Below are 21,839 nucleotides of genomic sequence, written 5' to 3'. Positions count from 1 at the left end.
TTGGACTTGATATTCTCAGAGGTCTATTGCAACCTTATGATTCTATGATTCTATGATTTTAGTATGTCTTCATTTGAAAGCAAATGTTCCTGATAAGGTGTAGGCTGTAATACTAGTTGGAGGGGAGCTCTCACAACTTCACTGTAGAATCTCAGCAGGGCATAAAATGTAAAACTACCTAAAGGTTTTCTGCTCCTGATCCTGCAACCTCTACTTGGTTAACTGCTCTCAAGGCATTAGCATACTTCCTGAATGTGCAGATGGCTACACTGGGTATGAGGTGCATACTGCTTTTTCAAGTGCTGTTCATGTGCCAATTGCATCATTTGGAGCCGCAGGTATTCTGATGAATGGTCTTGACACACAGTATGGCAGAAAAATGGTCACTGTGAACTGCACATGCTGGAAAGAAAACTGATTTTAAAGTGAGGAAAACTAAAACTGAGTTTTCTCAAGGAGTAATTAATTGCTCAATGAAAGTGGAAGATGGGAGTCAGGTCCCAGATCTGTGATTCGGTCTGGCATTTTAATAACTTTTTAGAAATACAATTTTCAAACAAAATGTATTTTCAGGTTATACTTAAGGGTCTTTTACATCAGAATGATTTAACTCCTACTTTCTCTGCTGGCATTACCTTGTTATAGTGTGTTTGTAGTGTTTATTCAACACTAGCTGTTGATTAACGGATCATCTAGATGTTATTTGTAGAATATTAACAACACTTATTAAGAGCAGAGAGATCAGATAAGTTTAAACAAGCCTTCTAAATGCTAATACTGCTCTGAACCTACATAGCTGTTTGCCAGACCTTGTGATCTTCCAACACTGATGGAGCAGTACCCATCACACAGGCTCCCTGACTTTGTGTTGTTAATTCCGGTAATTTTCCACTGTCTCAGCAAAGATTAAGCAGCATTGAGCTAGGCATATCAGAGGAGATCCCTGCTCTGAGAGCAAAACCGCATGGTGGTATGTGAATGCAACACCAAAGCAGAGCAATAGATCTCAAGTGGCATGTTATTTCTACCTTAGAATTTGTTATTCCCTACATGCTTTTGCACACCAAATACTGAGTTAAGAGAATATTATTAAAATGATAATATTAGGAAATGCCTCGCAGGTTCTACTCTCCACCGTAAGAGGCATAGTTGGAGACAGCGCTATTTCATGGGTACAGCCAGATAACACTGCCCTAAAGAATTGTGTCCTGTCCTTGTCCATGCTGTGAAGTTGTTGTGTGGTGTGGGGCAGGTCACTAGGAGTCAGTAGCTGCTCGAGTCATGCATGTCCTTCTCCTCTTGACCCCTGTCTGATTTATTCTTTTTCTGGATGCCAAAGTGAAGCCACTAGGGTCTGACTATACCAGTCTGTTTCATTCATGAGGATCGGTAGTGGCATATAGATGTTATAAAATACTACATATTCAGAAAAAAACCCCAAAGGTTATTAGGCATCACAATTAATGGACAGTCTTGAAGTTAATTTCTCTGTTCTCTTCTGTAACAGTCAATATTTCCTTATCTTTAACTCGTAATGCTGTTTTCCAAGCTATGTTAAATAATGTTTGGAAATGCCCAGCACTCAGGTGACTAGCAGCTCTGAAAAACCCCAACAAGGAATGACTGTCCTGTCTCTAAAGCAGTGTTTGAATGTTGCATAGTTAGTAATGCTTGGGGATGCAGAAAGGACAAGGTAAGGTATTAAATAGTTGTTCACTGGGTTGCACTGTCTTTCCTGTAGCATCCTGTGGCCTGCTGGTGACAGACCTCTAGGAAGAGGCTTTTGGGGACTCTGGGATCTGCTGCAGGCAGCATCAGCCTGGCTTGCATTCCTAGGACCCCATTTAAACAAGACATCTAGGTTTGGGACTTAAATCCAATTTCCCTCATTCTATGTTGAGATGCCTTTTTATTTTATGTGTCCGGAAGTCACAGATAATTGAAGAAACCTGGAGCCCTGGATTCCTTCATAAGCCTTCCTCGTCTATGGACATATGCATAAGGTTGCTGAAATAGGCTAGTGATTCCCGTTATCACTCATCTGATTACTTAGATTTGTTCCTCCATGGCTCTCCACATCCCTCCCTGGCTTTGCCTGCTTCTCTTGCACTGAGACACAAGGGAGGGAGCTGGCAAGGAGTCAGGACAGACAGCCTGTGGCTGCCTGGCAGCAGTGAAAGCAGCAGTGTGTGCTTAAGAATAGAAGCTTTTATTTTTTAAGAGTCTTAAACTGATAAGAGCAGACAGGAGAGCCTACTACTATGAGTGTCCACCTGGAAAAAATTGAGGCTTATGGTATAGATTTGAGAAGAAGAACAAGATGGCTAGATAGTCAGATACTAAAGTTGATCGGAGACTAGGAAACATTTTCATAAAGAGCGGTTAAAAAATTTATTCAGTGGCCCAAAGCAAGAATTTTAACATGTTTTCAACTAACATACTGAAATACAAACAATTTAAATCTTCTGTCTAGAATACAGGATTTTTCTGCAGCAACAATATTACCTCTTACAGACATGCCCAACTTTTTCATCCAACTTAGATGCTGAAAATGGAGTAAAAAATCAGCACATGGAAAACATCAAGTAACAGTACGATGCTTTAAATCTGAAGAGTGAAGTTTGAAAAACTAGAAAGTTATGACTTTTACCAATTTTTAGCAATGGTTTGTTCTGTGGCTGTCAAGAAAGTAAGTGAGATGTTTTTCTGTAAAATGGGAATATCAGCTTGTGTTTATCTACTGTGCAGCAGTGTGACAATGATTAGTTAACATTTGCACATATGTTTGATTAATAAAGCTTCTGGCTCAAACGAAGCACTACAGATAATTGTTTTGGTTTGGTTTTTTGGTTTGCATACAGAGATGGGTGTAAAAGTCTCATGCTATGCATAAATTCCAGTGCTCAGTCTATAGATTTTTCTGGAACTAATTTGTGATTAAGAGCTACCAAATAAATAGGAATAGAAACACAGTTAAGTTAGTATACTAACATATGGTTGCTAAATGCAGTTCTTGGGAGGTTACAAAATTAATCCATTTTTACAAGCCACCTGTATACAGTATGATTATTTTACACAACTGTGAGTAAAAGTAATGGCTTTTTTCTAGTCTCAGATATCCTGGATTGAATTCTTTCTAATATGCTCATTTTCTTGATGTGTGGATGTAGTTGAAGCATAGTCTCTGACTGATATTGACTGAGTCCTGCACAGTATGTCAGTTTGATTTGTTGCATACTCCACTACAGTTTAGGGATCGTTAATTCTTCTGAACCTGAAAAATTCACACTGCAGTCTCCTTTATCTATGAACAGGCAACTGTAGAAATTTTTGTTTGTTGTCTGGAAGCTTTGTAGCAAGGGACTAGTTTTAGGAAGTAATTTTGGGAGTTGTTATTAGTGGATACATTTGCTAATACGTTTCTTCTCTTAGTGCACAATCCAGTTGGGTTTTTTTGACTAACGTTCATGGCTTCTTTCTCTGTTTCTTTCTGTGTTTTTTCATCAAACTTTCTTCAGACTAAAGCTCATATTTTGCCAGGTTTTATTTTTAAACTTTGTATACTAATGCTTTATTTCCTATAGCATCTCCTTTTGTCTATAGACACAGTTAATATTGAAGTATATCCAACAGTTCTCTGACTTTGCTTGTAGAATATTTCTGCCAGTCTTACATGGATGATAAGCATCAAAGTGCAAACACATGCACATTAAATTAGGATTTATTATCAGTCTGTTGGCATTAAAGATCTCTGAAGTAACACATCTCAGTTATACATAGTTTGTGGAGTTGCATCTGTAAGTGGAAGAACCATCCTCTTTTTAAAACAAAAAACAGAATGACTATATTCTGTTTTTTCTGAGCACTTCAGGAAGGAGTAATGATTTGAAAAAGTAGATACTTGCTGTTATTTTAAAACATACTATTGCAGCAAGGGTCTGCAAACTTCTAATTAAGCCGCAAGCTTGAAGCACACATATATAACATATGAAAGATTGGGAAAAATGTTTGGTTTGGATATAAATGTGAAACAGCCAATAAGTTTCTGTTCTAAAAATGGAATGATTTCTCAAGTGTTTAATCATGATAACAGAATGGGTTTTTCTATTCTTTTATATGAGGTGAGGTGAATGTTGGAATAGGTACAGAGACAGATGATAGCAAAATACCCCTTGTAAGTAACCTATCTGGTGAGATATTTTGGCTTTAAATTTAGATAAATTTCTGTAGCACAGAATTGTAAGAGTTTGTGAAGAGGAATGTAACAATTAAGAAAACACTTTGTGTCAGCTCTTCCTTGATGTAAAGTCCAATTTGTGGGTTGCTTAAAGATTTACTTTAGGCTCCACTTCTGAGGCTTTTTATTGCTTCTGAGTGTGGAAGAACAGCATTCTCATTTTGTCTGAAAGAGGCTGGACATTCTCCAGATGGAGCAACCAAAATTCTGTGAGAGCCATCAATAGGTTGCTTCTGGCAGCGGAAAGGCCAGAGGTGGGCTTACAAAAGTTACTGTGTACTCTGGCCTTGGCAAAACAATTAACCCTTGCTTAATCATAAGGGCACTTTCAGATGGAGCTGTGCTGAGAGTCAGTGGACAGGCATCACTGGATAAATGCCAAGGACTTTTTCATACCTTCCAAGGAAAATACTGTAGTGTCACGTCCAGTCCCACAATTCTTATTTCTCCTTTCCTGGTCTCTTGCGTAATGGCAGTCTTACAGGGAGAGAGTGGGAGGGATTCAAAGGAAGAGTACTTCCTGCTGCCTGTGTTCTGCAAAAGTGACTCAAGGAGGAGCTTAAGTTCTCTTACCTTGTTTTTTGTGCCTAAAATTTCACAGTTCACACATTCTTCCTCAAAACAGCTCAGTTTTTCCACCAGTGAGACACTGGGCTATAAGCAGGACTTTTATTTCATCCAAGACCAGAATGTACCTGTGTAATGTGTGGATTGAGAATATGAAAAAAGCCAGATGTCTAGACTCTGAATAACCTTTTCATTATACTTCGTCTCCCCTTCTCCCATTTAGTTTCCAAAACAAGCGTGTATTAATATGAGCTGACGTGATTTAATCCATGTCTTTCCTTTTACTAATCATGCTTTGAAACTTCTTAAAAACCTTCAACATCTTGTGAAAATTTAAGTATAAAAGTATTTCTGTGTATAGAGTGAACAGCATAGAAGAAACATGATTTACTTATCTAGGAAAAGAGTTTGGCAGTTGCTCCAGATTGAGCTTCTGCATTGGTGAGTACAGAAGCCTGGAAAATGAATACAATTTAAAATCCGGCTGGTGAGCAAGTTGTGGTGGGTTGAGTGCAGGAATTTGCTTTAGAAAAGTGACGATCACCATTGGATTAATGTTGCTGTCTTTTGCAGGTTGTAGGTGTTCATTCAGAACAACCCATTGGAGAGATTATTTGTTTTAGACGAAAGAAATTAACTTCTTGATATGTAATAGCTGCAAAGCAGCTTGGGAAAGTGCTGCTTTGTGATATATCACATATGACACAAGGGTGAAGCAGCACAGCCCATAGGGATTATGACATATTGCTGTGAATATTCAGAGCTGCTCTTTCCAAAATAGCACAGCGCTGCTGTACCTAGAAAAGTCAGGAAGGGTAACTTTTATTCTGAGAAATACTGATTTGAGTGGGCACTAAGAATTATTTAAACATTATTAATTTATTGAGCTGTAAGAATGTTTGAACCAAGAAAGAGCAAGGAAAGGATTTCAGCCTCTCTCTCCTCTTTTCAAACGTATTTGATATCTGTCTCTGATCCACCTTTGAGAAACAGGAGGGTTTTAGCTGCTTCTGAACAAGTATGTAGACCTGAATTATCAAAGCAAATATGCAGTAACTTGATTCCCAGTACAGCTGATCTTTAAATGACTGGTCTGTGTACCACATAAAAGAAGCCATTTATGACACAAAAAGCTTATTTCACTTTGACCTCTGTTCTGAGTGAAAGATCCCTTTTTTTATCAATCCAGTAAATCATACCTGATTAGAATGGAGCTTTGTAAAGTAACTTAATATACTTCTTCAATAAGGAGCATTCATTAAAAGGGAAAAAAACCCAGTGTTTTCTTTTTCTAATACTTTTTGGCCACATCATCCATGGCATCAGTTGCACCTGTACAGAAGGCAAGGAGTTTTGTAAGCCAGAATTTTTGGAAGTATGTGAAGTAGTCTGTGGGAAAGTAAGAGGAGGTAGTTGCTTAATTTAAGTTTCTAGAGTCTGTATTCCATTACTAGAGTTCCTGCTGAGATCTGTTGAGAGCTTGTGCACAGCTGGAAATTACTCAAAAGTGTTGAGCTGCTCAGTGTAGCAGCATGCCCTCAAAATCTATCAGAAAATGGGGAGCTATGTCTGTAGAAAACAAATTTCATCCATATCCTGCTCATTCTCACACTAATGGGGAGTCAGGAGCCATATGTTGAGGTACAAAGTCACAGAAGCCACATTCTGTGAGCAGGTTTCTAAAACCACCATATTTGAAAGATGCCTGTATTGCCTATTAATTTATGACTGAACAAGTATTAACTATGGCTTTTAAAACCAAGAAACTTTCACTAAACATAGGGTATGTATGTCTGGCAAGGAATCTTTAATCTGGGTAAAGCACAAGGGATCTGGAAAAATATGATTTAACTCAAGTCAGACTCTCTGTTCTCTGAAAAGCCTGTTGACTGTATATTTGATAGTAAATGAGAATTTGACACAATCTAAGAAAAAAAAAGGAAATCTAATCTCAGCTAAAAAATTTATGAAAGGTGGTACTGTCTTTTATGTGATTGAAATACAATGGATAACCTTGTGTCAGCAATGCTTTTGATAACTGGGTTTGATCTAATTCTTAACTGCCTGCCTTGTCCCAGATCTTTCAGGACTGCACACTCTTGCTTCCCAAATCAAATATCCCAATATGAATGATATGGATTATTGACATTAAAAACACTGTGCCATCAAAATAAAGTTAGAGATTCTCAGCCAAATTCTGGTGCTGTTTACTTGTAATCCCTAAGCGAGGATTGCCTGTGTCAGTAGCCATATTTCAGTAGAAATTCAAACAAAAGGATGTGAAACACATTTATCTTTTAATCCCCCAGAAACATACCATTCTTGTAAACACAACTGTAATATAAAATTCTCGTTTAACTCGGCTGTAGTGGTCCCACTGAAAGCAGAAAAATGTTTGAAATATATGTCATGAAAGTGGAAGAGATTCTAGAGAAAGCACCAATGCCAACTCCAAGTATATACGCACTTTTTCGAAAAACGGAAGACTCCACAGGAAGAAAAGCAGCCTTGAGGCAATCCTAGGAATGTCATGACTTAGGATAATTGTGCCCCAGGCATTGCAGAAATTTTAGGCAAGTCTCAAAATTCTGAATTAATTACTTGTGGGAAATTGCTTTTTTCAGATGATAATTACAGAATCACAGAATGGTAGAGGTTGGAAGGGACCTCTGCAGGTCATCTAGTCCAACTGCTAAAGCAGGTTCACCTACAGCAGCTTGCACAGAATCATGTCCAGGCGAGTTTTGAGTATCTGCAGAGAAGGAGACTTCCAACTTTCCTGGGCAGCCTGTTCCAGTGCTCTGTCTACCTCAGAGTAAAGTTTTTCCTCATGTTGAGGTGGAACTTTCTGTGCTCCAGTTTGTGCCTGTTGCCCCTTGTCCTGTCACTGGGCACCACTGAAAAGAGCCTTGCCCCATCCGCTTGACACCCATCCTTTAGATACTTATAAGTGTTGATAAGATCCCCTCTGAGTCTTCTCCAGGCTAAACAGACCCAGGTATCTCAGCCTTTCCTCAAACAGATGCTTCAGTCCCCTAATGGTCTTCGTAGCCCTCTGCTGGACTCTTTCCAGTAGTTCCCTGTCCCTCTTGAACTGGAAAACCCAGAACTGGACACAGCACTCCAGATGTGGCCTCATCAGGGCAGAGTAGAGGGGGAGGAGATCCTCCCTCGACCTGCTGGCCACACTCTTCTTGATGCACCCCAGGACACCATTGGCCTTCTTGGCTACAAGGACACATTGCTGGTTCATGGCTACCTTGCTGTTTGCCAGCACTCCCAGGTCCTTCTCTGCAGAGCTGCTCTCCAGCAGGTCAGCCTCCAACCTGTACTGGTGCATGGGGTTATTCCTCCCCAGGTGCAGGACCCTGCACTTGCCCTTGTTGAACCTCAGTAGGTTCCTCTCTGCCCAGCTCTCTAATTGTAATTGTTTCTGTAGGAGTAGAGTATATAAAACTCAGTCATACTCTTATCATGCTTGGCTGGACCATATCTCACTTTCTTACAACTTCATGCAGTAGCTCGTCTTGGATTTTATGTTCTAGATACTGCTGCTGTAACTGCAAGTTTTATACTGGAGGCTGTATTTTTATAGTGTGTTTCTGTACCACTTTTTGAGAAGTATTGGTAAAGAATTTACTTTTTTTGTATATACATAAACTTATACAGGGGAGAAGGTGATCTTCATTCTCCTCAAATGTTTTTACAGGCTTACTGCAGAGAATACTCTCTTTTTTTAATGCAGAAAGCCTGAAAATTCACTGTCCTCCTGTATCTTACTCTTCACACAACTTGAAAGAAAAGCATTTCCTTTCAAGTAATTTCCTGCAGTGATTTCTGAAGCTTGTTCAGTATGGAATTGTCATTGGGCGTGATAAGGTTATAAGAAATTTTATAAATGAATGGTTTATATGTTAGTATCAAAACCGTGGTCTGAGTCATCATCTGACTAGTACTGAGCTGCTTTAATCTGAGAACTTTTCGTAGTTTTGTATTTGGAAAGTTTAATAAAGCCCCAAATAAAATCTTAAACTGAATTTAAAATTATTTACAAGTATTCATCCTCTCCCCACACTGTTTCCACCACAATGGTTTCTTACCTTATCCGGCTGTTACTTACGGCACTTCATTAGAATTCAAATTTGTCTCTTTTAAGTTCAGATGAATAAATTAGACTCATTACAAATATTTTACTAGGAATTGAACAAGCACCAAAAAAAAGCCAAAGACTCTTAACGGCTTATTTACATTTTCTAAGTAAATTGTGGTGGTATTCTGTGTATCGGTTTTCCGTACAGCTTCTGAACACAGATAATGCTACAGAGCACAAAAAAAGGAAATGGTACATTACAGCAAATTTGTGCCATTCATTTTATTCATGAGCAGGATACTTTGATCAAATTTCTTTGCTGTTCTATTGTATTCAAAGAGAAAGAGTATTTCAAGCCTTATTTGACAGTAATTAAACATATTCCAGAATTGGCATGTTTTGTAGAAATCATTCAACAGTTAATCTCTGTATTTGTGAAAGAGGTACTCTACAGTGTGTGGGGATAAATCTAGTAAAATTAGCAAGAGTAGTATGTGTCTGTTTTTATTGAGAGACAAGGCCTGGTCATGAATTGATCAGCGCAAACATGTTTGACCCTAGCTTTATATTCTCTGTATTCTCTATGGCCTCACAGGGAAAGTGGGAGTTCACTGGTGTGCCTGTCTGTGTTGAGAATTTGATGATATGGGGCTTGAGTTAAAGATTTTTTGCAACTTTAAGCACAGCGAAGTCTTCGGCTCACTTATAGACAGGCCTGCATGTACGCATTCATATATAATCTATATGAAATTAACAAGAAATCAGAGAAACTATACTAAAATAATGAGTACAGTTCTCATGGGGAAAGCGAGGAAGAAAGTGCAGGAGCAACAAGCCAAGCCTATTCAGATCCATTCAGCTGAATCATTCAGAACAGAGCTAGCTGATGCTGTGGCAGGGAAAAGTACCTTCTTGGGTCTCATCACAGCTCTTTTAATCAAGGTGTAAAATTGTCTGTTCTTCAGCTTTTGTGAAAAAGTTATTTTTTAAAAAATACAAAGTTTGGAACAGGAGTATATAAAAAAAATAACTGCAGGTTTTTGGAGTCGTACATTTTTAGTGCAAATAGTTTGGAAGCTGCTGTTGTGAAGTGTTCTGAAAATGTAAAATGTTATTTCCTATCTGCAGTTGAACTATCCTCCCAGCAATCATTTTGTAAAATACTTGACTGGAAAACAGATATGAAAACAGTTCAAGTCCATTTGCTTTAAAAATCCAAGCACCTTTATTATTTTCACTACTTAATGCCTTTTACTGGTCTTAAGTAGGTATGTTAAATGTAATTTCTTAGTATCTTCCTAAAAACAGAGTCTAGGTGGGATATTTTGCAATACTTTGGTCTTTGAAAATCTATGATGTAGTTTTGATTCTCACTTTAGTTCTTTCTGTACTCTTTCAATGCAGGACATCAACTGTTTCAGTATTACGAAATGACTGATTTGGGTCAGAGTTTCTGTGTAAAGTACAAATGATATCAAAAGAATGAAAAACCCCACTCATCTCATTTTTTCTATACATACAACAGTGAAAATACTGTTATGAAACTCAACTGTGGCATGCAGTTTGCAAAGAGTAGCTGAAGCTCCCTGCAATGATGTGTCTGGTTTGGCAGATGACAAAAGACCAACTTAATTTGTATAAAATGATAAACATTGCTGTTTGCCAGCCTGTTATTATTCAGTGCTATGTTTTGATCCAAATAACAGTGGTTGTGTGTGACCTATAGTCTCCAAAGGCTCTACAAATGTGCATAAATAAGGGGTATGAACAGCATAGCAGAATTAAAACAGCTGTGTTCATTTCTCACATCAATTTGTGATCAGACTTCTCAACTGGCTATATTGAGGAGAAATTTGGTTCTGTGTGAGATCACATGAGCTGTATTGATAATGAGGTCAGCCTGTGCATCTGTTGAAGGTGTTGCTTTGTATTTTACCTCTCAGGTTGGTACAAGAGGATGTGGGAATGGACATCCCCTTTGCTGAGGGTGTACTAAGCCCCAGTTCTGCAGAGATGAGACCCGGTGAGAGAAGCTCTTACTCATTTTCTTAATTATGTATTATATCCTTTGCATTAAATTATGCAGTGAGAAGGATGTTTCTGTGCTGGTGAAGAATGAGTTCAGTGTTATAAAGAAAAAGTGTTAAGCTTACTTTATTTAGTCAATTTTCTTCTTCACTTGAGAAATGATAATTGTAGTTTGCCATTTTCTCCTGTGCGATGTTGGCATCACTCATTTAGTCTTTGTGAAGTGTAAGTGGTCTCTATTATTTATCTTTTATTTGACTACTGAGTGAGCAAAGTCCACATGAGAATATTTCAGACAGAACAGTTTGAAATGTGCCACACAATGCAGTGGCAAGGGGCAAAGGCATACCTAACTTTTGTCTTGTTGAAGACTACTTGTATTTAAGACTGACTAAAACTTAGAGTTATTTTTATTTCTGTTACTGTGTTGTGTAAGATATTGTATAGTTAAAACTAAAGGCATAGCTACTTGCAAATTAGCACCATTCCAATAGCATGCAGTGCATAAGAAAACAAATATTTGGAGGGATTTTCACTCATATTAGTTTTTCCAAGATTCAGTGATGCCTTGGTTCATAACTGAAATGATTTGTATATTGCTCTTTAAATTCTTTAACATTGTGGGTCAGAGCATGTCCAGGGGTTGATTTTCATCTGATGATTACAAAAAAGTGAATCTGGATTTTGCATAATTTAGGAGCTCCCAGCTGCATCTGCCATTCCTGTAGATGCTTGTTTTATTTCTTTAAACATTAATGTTGATATTTGTATTTTATGTTAGGTGGTCTTAAATGGTTGGTTTTACTAAAATTGCTATCTCCCAGTGTGTTTGAAGGTGATTCTTAGGTATGTGGGAGATGAATTGTATGTGGAGGAGATAAAGTTCTTTTTTTCTTCCTCTTTTTTCAGAACCACCCAATTCTCTTGATCTTAATGGTTCCCATCCCAGAAGGATAAAGCTCACTGCTCCAAATATCAATCTCTCTTTGGACCAGAGTGAAGGGTCTGTACTTTCTGATGATAATTTGGATACACCAGATGAAATCGACATCAATGTAGATGACCTTGACACTCCTGATGAAGCAGACTCTTTTGAATACACTGGACGAGGTAATGTTCTAGATTGTAAATGTAGAGTTCATCTTTATTTCTTTCTTTATTGCTTACATGATCAGTCTCATGTCTGTCAGGCTGTGAATATGGTTAAAACATTTGAGAGTTAATAATGGGTGTACAGATATTTTTGCTGTCTCTTCTTTTTTAACCTTTCTTCCCCTGTGTAAAGTGATACATTTCTAGTTATGCAGAGAGCAGAAAGACATAGCACAACTGGTCAAATAAAGTAAGAAGACCTAGACAGAATCAAATTCAAAGTCCTGTCTTTGGAGTACCATAGGACTTTGAAAAGACGTGTTCAAGGAGAAAGCAGTTGCGCTCTATTGCAGAAAACGCTATAGCTTCTTTTTATAGCACTTTTTTTGCAGCTCTGGCCAGCTCTAGGTTACAGTTACATCAGTAATACTTAGGGGTATAACCCTGTGCAAAATATGTTGGCTGACATAAGCTGCACCAAAGAGCTTGCAGTGTATAAGTGAAGTAAACACAGGTGGTGAGAGAGGTCTTTTGTTAGAAAGAAAGTTAGTGAGAAAGGTCTTTTTTTTATTCCCATGTATGGTTGGAAAGCTGAGATGTGGAAGGTGTGTTCATGGCATGATAAAGCTAGCTCAGGTGATGGAACAACAGAATACTTCATTCCACCAATTTAAATGTGCTTTCTCAGCAGGCCTAGTTGTACAGTATAGATAAACCCTGGAGTGTGCAGTGGATAATTCAGTCTTCCTTCGTGTATTAATGATTTTCTCTCATGTGGTGTAAAAGTGTTTTACACTGTCTTACTCACTTTACTTACCCTCATGATGTACAAAATAGGGTGTTAATGCTCACTCCTTGCTAGTAGCTTAAGAACCGTATAACAACTCTATTCACTAATGTAAATACATAAAGATCTTAAGCTATTTGAGGGGAAAATGAGTGTTACCATTTTACAATCTACAACAGAAACTTTAAAAATGTTTCAATTTAAACTGAATTTTCCCTTGCATTTAAATTCTCTGTTGCTGGTGATGTCACTATAATTTAAAAATTGTATGCTGTTTTGAGCATACAAGAACAGTTGCATCAGTTTAAGTGATATTGCCAAAGAGGAATTGTGTACGCAATCACGCATGAGTGTCTTTAATGTCACTTCTCATTAGAAGGCTGATTGCCTTATGGGTGGATGCAGAGAATGGTGATAAGTTGCTTGATGGTTAGAATATTTTGTAGCAAAGGTTAAAACTACCACATGTAAACACATGCGTGTGCACACATGCACGCTCACACCAGAGCAGCGTGTGCTTGCCATTTTAGGCTGGTGTGACCACTGTATGAAAGCAAAAATCTCACTCTGCAGAGACAGGTTTTGCCTTTAAGCCCTCAAGTTAAATAATTTAAACTCCTGTTATTTTTGTGGCAATTGTATTTAAAGCAAGCATTTCTGCCCAGCGTCTTTTACGGCTTTCTAAATGTTATGATTCACTGAATTGCTGAAGTGGGACTGGTTTCCCCAAACTCCTAAGTGAAGCAGAACTCAAGGTGCGTGGTTTCTGGTGACATTTTTACTGTTGTGCAGTTTGATATTAGACATACTTAGTTGGCAAAATGTCCTCCACTTTGAGCCAGGAACAGAGAGTAGAAAAGGAAAAAAGCAATCACATTTTATCAAAATAAACTGGCAATAAAATAAGTAGGCTATGTATTACATGAGCCCAATAGCTAGGAGGATAATCATAAGAACCAGTGCAGAATGGTTTATTTGCATGATAAATAGCCTTTGTTATCTTTGTACTTCCATCACTCTACTATTAACCAGTACGTGCCCAGCTGTTACAGCACTCATAATCTCCCACAGATTAGTGTTTCTAGACTGTTGTGTGAAACCCAAGGAAGGAAATACTGAGAAGACGTAGCTGTTGAGACCGTAGAGAACAGTGATTTTAGCTCATCACGCTTGGACTGCTGAAAGTCCATTTGAACTGTAAAAGGCAACTGAGACAAACAAGACTGTTGTCATGATTCAAAATTTCACCTCATCACTGGAAAACTGATGGCTCTGTAATACAATGAATTATGAATGCAAATACTGAAACACATTTGTTTAAAAGAACGATAAAGAAGAATCATCACAACTGCAGTGTGCCAGAAAATAGATGAGAGCAGGAACCAGCACCTGACCTGTTTAGGGATTTGTCAATCATCAGTTTCATGGGGTTTTTTATGTCACTAATATCTTACATTTATTCTTTTTCAGAACATGTGTTTGTTTCTGACATGAGCTCTCTATGATTATTACATTAGATGACATGAAAATTGTATTACTGAAAACCATATGTGCATATAGGTGAAGGCCTCCCCACAGTTCAGGGTTATTTGGAAAAGAGTGTTTATTATTCTGTCTGCAGGTGTTTGTTTCCTTTCTGAATTTCACACTAGTGCATCTTTCTCTGCAAAATGAACACTCCAGGCAGTAAAGCATAGCCACTCTGTCGGGTGAGGTCATCTAGTACCATTTCTATCCAAAAATAATTCATTTGGCCACTTCCAGCACTGTTTGTTAGTATCTCTTTTCATAGTCATTCATCATTTGCAGTTTCACCAACAAAAAAGAAAATTATCAAACCCTTAATATATTTTCAGCATTGGTCTGCCAGTTACCTAGCCCAGCCTCTTTTCACTAAAGATATTCTGCCAGTTCTGTCCCTCTTTCTACCTTCTGAGGAACCAGCTGACTAGACAGTTTTCCTAGGCTGTTCTGACCATCCTGTCTATCTACTCTGAAAGCAGTCAAGTTGCACAATAGCCTCCCATGGGGACCTTATATCCTTAAACGAATGGACCACCCTGTGATGGCCTGTTAAAGTTTGCATAGCTTTACTGCATGCATGTAGTTTTCATATTGTTTCTCATAGTACCTTTACAAAATTAACATCATTAAAAATTGCATTAAGATACTTAGGTTTGGAGGGTGTGGGCTCATGCATTTTGCAAGCTTGTTCCCAGTGTCACAGAATCTGTGATGTTTCAAAACTGAATGCTAACTGTATTACTAATCATGAGCATTGTACCCTGAGAAGGCATGAATGCATACTTCCGTTCCACAGTATATGATCTACTGAGCAGCAACTGTTAAGCCAATTAAAAATTGTATACTTGAAAAAAAAATCACCTTTTGCAGTCTGCTCTTCTTCCCAACCTCAGGTCTCCTCAAGCTCCTTTGATTTGCACTCCTGAGGAAAAAAGGCTTATGTGGTCACATTATATATGCATGTTTATGTATTTCTTGATCTTCCATCCCTGTTTCCACCATTGATACAATTTTACTTGAAAATGTTTTTGACTCACTGGCTGGTTAGGCAGTGAGGTAGGAGGTGAAATATTGCTGCTTTCTTGCAAGATTCCAGCAGGCAGGAATTGGGTAAAGAAAACAATTGGTCATAAACTCAGCTTTTGTTGCACATGGGAGAATCTACCTTAGAGAGGGGAACCTTCTGCCAGTATTATTCCCTAATAATTCTTTGTATTAGGGATAGAAAATACAAAACAGGCAGAGTAGAAATTCAGACTTCATTAGTCTTACTGTGACAACGAATGTGTGCTCAGCCTAGTATATGTTTTTTAGAAAGTTCAAAGCCTTTTTTTGTGTTTTGAGGAACTTGATATTCCTAACAAATTTGGTGGAATTATTGGTAGGTTTCAATGCAGAAATCAGTTTTACAGATTAATAGTCAGTACGTGTAAGTGTATGTGCCGTAGGCTCTATGTGTGTAGATATATCTGGTATATACACAGTATACTATCTAATTCCTGATTTCATAAAGATCATTGATTTAATTCTTGTGATAAACTGATGTGTTTTAAGGATCATATACTTCCATTTGTGTGAGTAGCTCAAGATGCAGCACTGATCAAAGATATATCTGAAGATAAACCAATACACAGAAATGTTTGAGGACTTCTGTGAAACATTGTGTTCTTTACTTCTTCTTGTCAATTAAAACCACTTCTTTTAGTTTACTCATAACTGTCATAGATCTCACTATATCTTTTACTGTTACCTCACTTACTGACTTACATGATCAGATTCTGCTCTTACTTATGACTGCAGAGCCAGAACAATATTTTAAAAGAACTGTTGACTTTATTTGTGTACATCAGATGTGTAATGCATAAAATGTATAGAGTCTTTACTATAAAGATAAATTAATAATATGCAAAGGTGCTTCAGCAAGAATAATAGTACAAAAGAGGGATGATTTTTTCCCCACAGAAAAACCTGTGTGTTGTAACAATAACTAAAGAAGGAAATTAAATTATCCCAGCTATGGACAGAATCACTTTTTGTGTCACTTTCTCTGTAACCAGCCATAAAGTTTGAAAAACTGGCATCCAGTTAAATTTGTTGTTATGAGCCATCTCGTGAACGTGCGATGGAAATGCAGATTTTGTTAATTACTTCACAGCTTTTCTGAAACTAAGAGTATCCAGCAAAGAGGCTGCAATGTGAAACTTACTAGTCTCCAGCCATGCAGTTTATTTCTTGTGATCATTGTGGCTGTGGACTAAATGTCCCCTTTCTCTTACCGGTGCTAGTATGAACAGGCCAGACACACTGGCTGCTCTGTACTTCACACCTGGGAGGGAACATTTAACCTCAACTGAAAGGCCCTGGGGGAGGCAAATGCTGTGCCTTTATGAGGAGGCAGCTTTATGTCTTGACTGAAGCAGAGGAAGATGGGCATTCTTCATATTTGCTGGTGCCCAATGTGAAGAGATGGGAGCAACTGTGAAAAAGTTGAGAAGCTGTAGCTCTGTGGTAATTCCACTCTAGACAAGAAGGATCACAGTGTTCACTTTTAGTTCCCTGTTTTGCTTTTTGGTATCATTCTCATAGTTGCAACACAAAGATTTTTAAAGAGCTACAGTGCAGTACCCCTAGTGAGCAGCTGCTAAAAATGCAAAAATCCCTTGGTGGTATTCTGCATAGTGATAATTGCTGCTGTTCTTTTCGTGTTCATAATGATGAAAAGTTTAAAAAAATGGAAACATCTCATTTGCCAATTGCTAGATGATCAGATTCTGCTTTTATTTATACCAGTGCAGATCTGGGATAGTGCTATAAAATTCCTGGTGATTTCAGTCATCTGTTTCAAGCGTATGTAACAGAGGAAATATTTAGAGCTTTTCCAGGATGATGTAATATGTACAATTTTACTTTTCAGAAGAGCAGACTGCTGTTAAGGATGCTTCCCAGGAGGAGTCTGAATCAATTCCAGAGTACACTGCTGAAGAGGAGCGAGAGGACAACAGGTTGTGGAGAACAGTCGTTATTGGCGAACAGGAACAAAGAATTGATATGAAAGTCATTGAACCTTACAAAAAGGTCATTTCACATGGAGGTAGGAAAACCCTGAATGCATTTTTTATATTTATTTTAAAAATTCGTGCTTTATTGAGCATGATTTATTTCTGTTTTAGTTCAGTTGTCATACTGGCAAGGGGAGAGCGAGTTTATTTTTCAGCCATGTCTGAAATCAACCTGGCTTTCAATTCAGTGTGACAGTGACTAATAAGTGTTTTAAGTACAAAGCAATTTCAGGAGCAACAAATAAACTGTCATAGATGTGTCAGTAATAACCTGGTCATTGTAGGCTAAAACTTTCTTAGAGTAAGGAAAAAAACTTTTGTCCTACAGAAAAAAAAAATTTGAAACCTTTATTCTGTGGATTTTGGCAGAAACTTTTGCATGAGGAAGTATAGTGCTCTGTGATTTGCTGAGTGATGTATGTAGGTGCACAGATCTAAACAAGTAGAGTGGCAAAAGAAAAAAAAACCCAACAGGTTTCCCTGGGGCTTCCATTCATCTGACTAAGCTCCTTATGTTGTTTATCTGCCATTTATAGTTGTCAGCAGATAGCATTTCACTGGTAACTGTTTTATGTTTTTTTCACATAGTTTGTTAATGATTATCAAATAGCATCTCAAAGAAAATGTGTAAAATAGGAAAATGACCTCATATGCTTGCTATATTGTCTCCTTTGCTCATCTGCTCCCTAACTTCCTCAGATAATTTGTAGTTCTGGTATTACTAGCATACTTCCATATGAATTACTTCAAATGGATAAATATTACTGTAGATATTGAAGGAAGAAAATGAAACAAAGCTTTCTAAGTGCCTTTTCCTTCGTGTCTCGTATCTTTGCATTCTGTGTGTTTAGGGGATGCTGTTAAGTAAGGTATTAAGTAAGGATGAGTTGTTCTGTTCCTGCAAAAACTGAGGGAGGTAGCTAAGCAAGTAGCATCTCAGAGGTAAGATTTGTGAGTTTATATGAGGATGCTTCTGTCACAGTGTTGCTGATCCTTAACATCATTTAAAGGTAAACTGTTGTTTCCAGTATATTTTCAGTGTTGAATCTCGACCTTGTAAAAGTGACATAAATAAACTATGGTTACTTATGTTACCTGAGGATGTGGTCATCAAATTTGCATTCACATTAAAAGCAGCTAAATGCTAGCCTATAGATGTTCACAGTGGCCAGCATGCAGAAGGTTTTGTCAGAATTAGCAAAGCTGTTTAAACCTCCAAGCGTTTTCCCACTCTAACAATGCCATCAAAGATTTATGAATGTGATGACACCTCAGACACTGTTCAGCAAACAGACACAGATGGCATAATTTAGGAAACAAACAAAATATTTTGAGGCCTTGCTAATGGTGTTTATTTGTACGGGTTTTTGTATGCTGTAAACTAGTCTAGGTACATTTGTGGTGGAAACTGTCACATACAGTTCCTACTAGATGCTGATGTATACATTTATACCAGCTTTTATGAAAAATAAATACTAATCTATTTTAGTGAGTGGCGGAATAGCTCATAATTGAGCACTGCTTGACTTGAACAAGGGCTAGTTCCCGTGGCAGTCGTCTCTGGTGGCAACTGTGAAGTACATAATAATGCACAGTTACCAATGTGAGTCTAGGTCATTCAGATCGGCTCTCAGTGTGAAATAATCAGGATTTAGATTTTACGTGTCTGACATCTTGTTTTGTTAGATCACTCTAAGATAAAGAACATTACATTTCGTTTAGTTTTGAATGGGTGCTGGTCAGTAACTTAGCTATTGTAAAAGAATCGGGGTGAGATGTAACGATATGTTTCAGCACAGCACTGGCTAAATTGTAAATTTTGCCGGAAATCTGGCCATATCAAAGTGAGTTAAAGACTGGATTAAATTCTGAGTTTATGAAGTGGCAGACTGAAGATGTTGAAACAAAATCATTTTGATGCACAGGTCATGGGAAAATTTTGGACAGCTTGAACAGTTTCTACATTATGGCAGCTAGGCCTATTCTGTATGCCTTTTGGCAGAAATTCAATATCTTTGGAGTGCTTTAAAGGGCCAGGAATCTTTCCTTTAACTTCAAGATTAAGAACAGATTCTGGCTAAAATTAGTTAATGGGGAGTCAAGTCAAGCATCTCTTGATAATTCAGTGATCTACTGTACACTCCTCCCTGCCAAATGACAGATAACACCAAATGTAGAGTCTAGATGGTAGCCACAAAATAGGAAAGGGGAGAGTAGACTTGGCAGTCTAGGTATGAGAATGCCTTCCGCTTATGTTTGTGGAGAAATTTCTGAGAGACCTATCTCTTTGGATAGGCTGACTGAGAATTTGGGCAAATGGTTTTTACTGGCTTCTTGTGATGAATTAACTCCCTTGGGTGAACATTCCTTGTCTACATGCACATGTGAGAAAAAGTGGCTTAGATTTATCCGTGGGTTTTTCTTGTGTGTGCTGTGGGTGGCATCTGCACATAATTTTGCTTACATGTGAACTGTGCTGTGTAATTTAGTGGACACATCTACCACAATGTGCTCTCACTGCCAAATTCCTGAGCCAGCTGGACAGATTGCTTTATGGCAGCATGATATAAGTTGTCCTGGAAGTCTTTTAAAGATTTTTAAATTTATGGAAGGTAGGAAATCTCTTCCCTATTTGTACACCTGAGGGGGAAAAAAATACTGCTTTATTCTGTAACGATTTAGCTGCGGGGTAAGCTAGGATGGGTTAGGTGAAATGACTACTGTCTCTTTGAAAGTATGTAGGTCTCTTGAAAAGATGGCAGCATTACAGAGTGTAGTATTAAGTGATGAGTGTGGGAGGTGTTCTTCTTTTCTCAAAAGAAACAGAGAAGACTGGTATATTCCTTCGTGTCAAACTCTTAAAAGTTGAAGGTGCTGAAAACAGGGCTGGATTTCTTCCACCTCCCTGTGTACATCCTTGCTAGAGAATGCAGTGCTACTCTGAATTTGACCTTGACATCTTCTCTGGGACACCAAAGCCAGTCACCCATATCTGTGTCTATAGATATGATGTTCATGTTTACTGGGTCCTAACATGAACTGGAGCTATGACACAACATGCCGTGTCACGTGGTTTAAAGTGGTTCTAGCCACAGTGCCCTTTGGCTTGAACTGAAACCCTAATCCTGAGCTCTTCTGCTTGTCCATGTCCTCCAACGGGACAGAGCAACACTGCACTGTGAGACTGGAGAAGACATATGCAGGGCTGCTGCTGTACAGTGACTTCTCTAGCTCTGAAAGCCCAGCCATAGATTAGCTGGCCTTTTGCCTCTGAGAGCCAGAAAAAAAGCTATTAGGAAGACAAAAGATGCCAAAATCATGCAAGGATGGAGTTAAGGCTAAGGACAGAAAGCCTCCTGCAGTGTCCAAATGATTCTTCAGTGGATGAGGTCTAGGCTGGCTAGCATTCTCAACTCAATGTTGGTGTTACCATCAACAACATGTATTATCATCTTATCCAATGCATTATATTTAGCCAAATCTATCAAATCAAATTCAGAAAGAAATGAGTCCACCATAATCCTTCAGCAGGTTGCTTTGCCAAGTCTTGATTGGAAACAATATGGCTTGAGACAGAAGACTTACTTCTGACATGCACATTTTTCTCTCAGAGACTTATCCTTCTTTTGCTTCCTTTTGTAACTGGGGAAGCAATGGTGTTTTTCTGTCTGTTAAGGAACAGCTGAGAGCCCTAAACAGAGAGCAACTCTGTGCATGTCCTTATGACTGGTATAGTGTTGAGATTAATCAGCTGTGGTTCTCCTTGGCATGGAAGACTTGATGGGCAAGTGCCTTGAAGCACACATTTTGTTAAGGATTCTGGATTCTTGAAGGTCTCTGTAAAGCTGTGTAAGAAATTACTTCCTTGACGTAAACATCTCCTTATTTCAGCTAGCAGAGAAAGGAGAAAACTAACTAGTATCTCTCTCTTTCCTGGTTAGCACATCTGGATTGTGTATTCTCTCTCTTTCCGTAGAGAATTTTGCTTTGCTTGGCTGGCTAAAATGCAAGAAGTTCTACGAGCATTTGAGTTAGGCTTGGATACTGCTCTCTGGTATCCAAAAAGCACTGTAAAAGTCTTAAAATCTCCATATGGAAGTGTTGTATAGGTGCCGGTATTATCCTTTAATTTTGTCAGGAATGTGTTCCTCTCTCCAGGATTTCCTTCACAAATATGATCATCTCTCCTTCATGGTTGGTTTCTTCTAGCCTCTTTTGAAAGGCTTTCAATTAATTGTCTAAGTATATACAGGTTTTATGTCTGTGCATTGTTAGTGTTATCTACCTATAACCATTTCTACAGTGTCTTTATAAATTGCTCCCTGATTGCACATATCTTTTAAACAAAACTTTCAACTGAAATGCAGGAGTATTTTGTAATTATTAATAATACAAAAATCCATAGCAAGTGCAAAGGATTGTGGAGAAGATTAACCAGCATTAGTCCATCATGAA

General features: G+C 38.1%; 1 protein-coding gene across 3 annotated transcripts in view; it reads left to right on the top strand.

The window, feature by feature from the left end:
- PRUNE2 (prune homolog 2 with BCH domain) overlaps nucleotides 1–21,839 on the top strand; it is a 118,563-nt gene that overhangs the window by 81,751 nt on the left and 14,973 nt on the right. For 2 of the 3 annotated variants that reach the window (XM_086479211.1, XM_086479212.1), the window contains 3 exons: nucleotides 10,838–10,917; nucleotides 11,832–12,032; nucleotides 17,240–17,416. In XM_086479211.1, coding sequence (XP_086335337.1) covers nucleotides 10,838–10,917; nucleotides 11,832–12,032; nucleotides 17,240–17,416 — 458 coding nt within the window. Of the gene's footprint in view, nucleotides 1–10,837; nucleotides 10,918–11,831; nucleotides 12,033–17,239; nucleotides 17,417–21,839 lie in introns of those variants that run through there. The other variant, XM_009948077.2, reaches the window with a different exon arrangement.

Source organism: Leptosomus discolor, chromosome Z (genome assembly GCF_034619465.1).
Source record: "Leptosomus discolor isolate bLepDis1 chromosome Z, bLepDis1.hap2, whole genome shotgun sequence".
NCBI classification, from domain to species: domain Eukaryota; kingdom Metazoa; phylum Chordata; class Aves; order Leptosomiformes; family Leptosomidae; genus Leptosomus; species Leptosomus discolor.
Note: the sequence above shows the minus strand (reverse complement) of the source record. Positions and strands in the feature narration are given on the sequence as shown.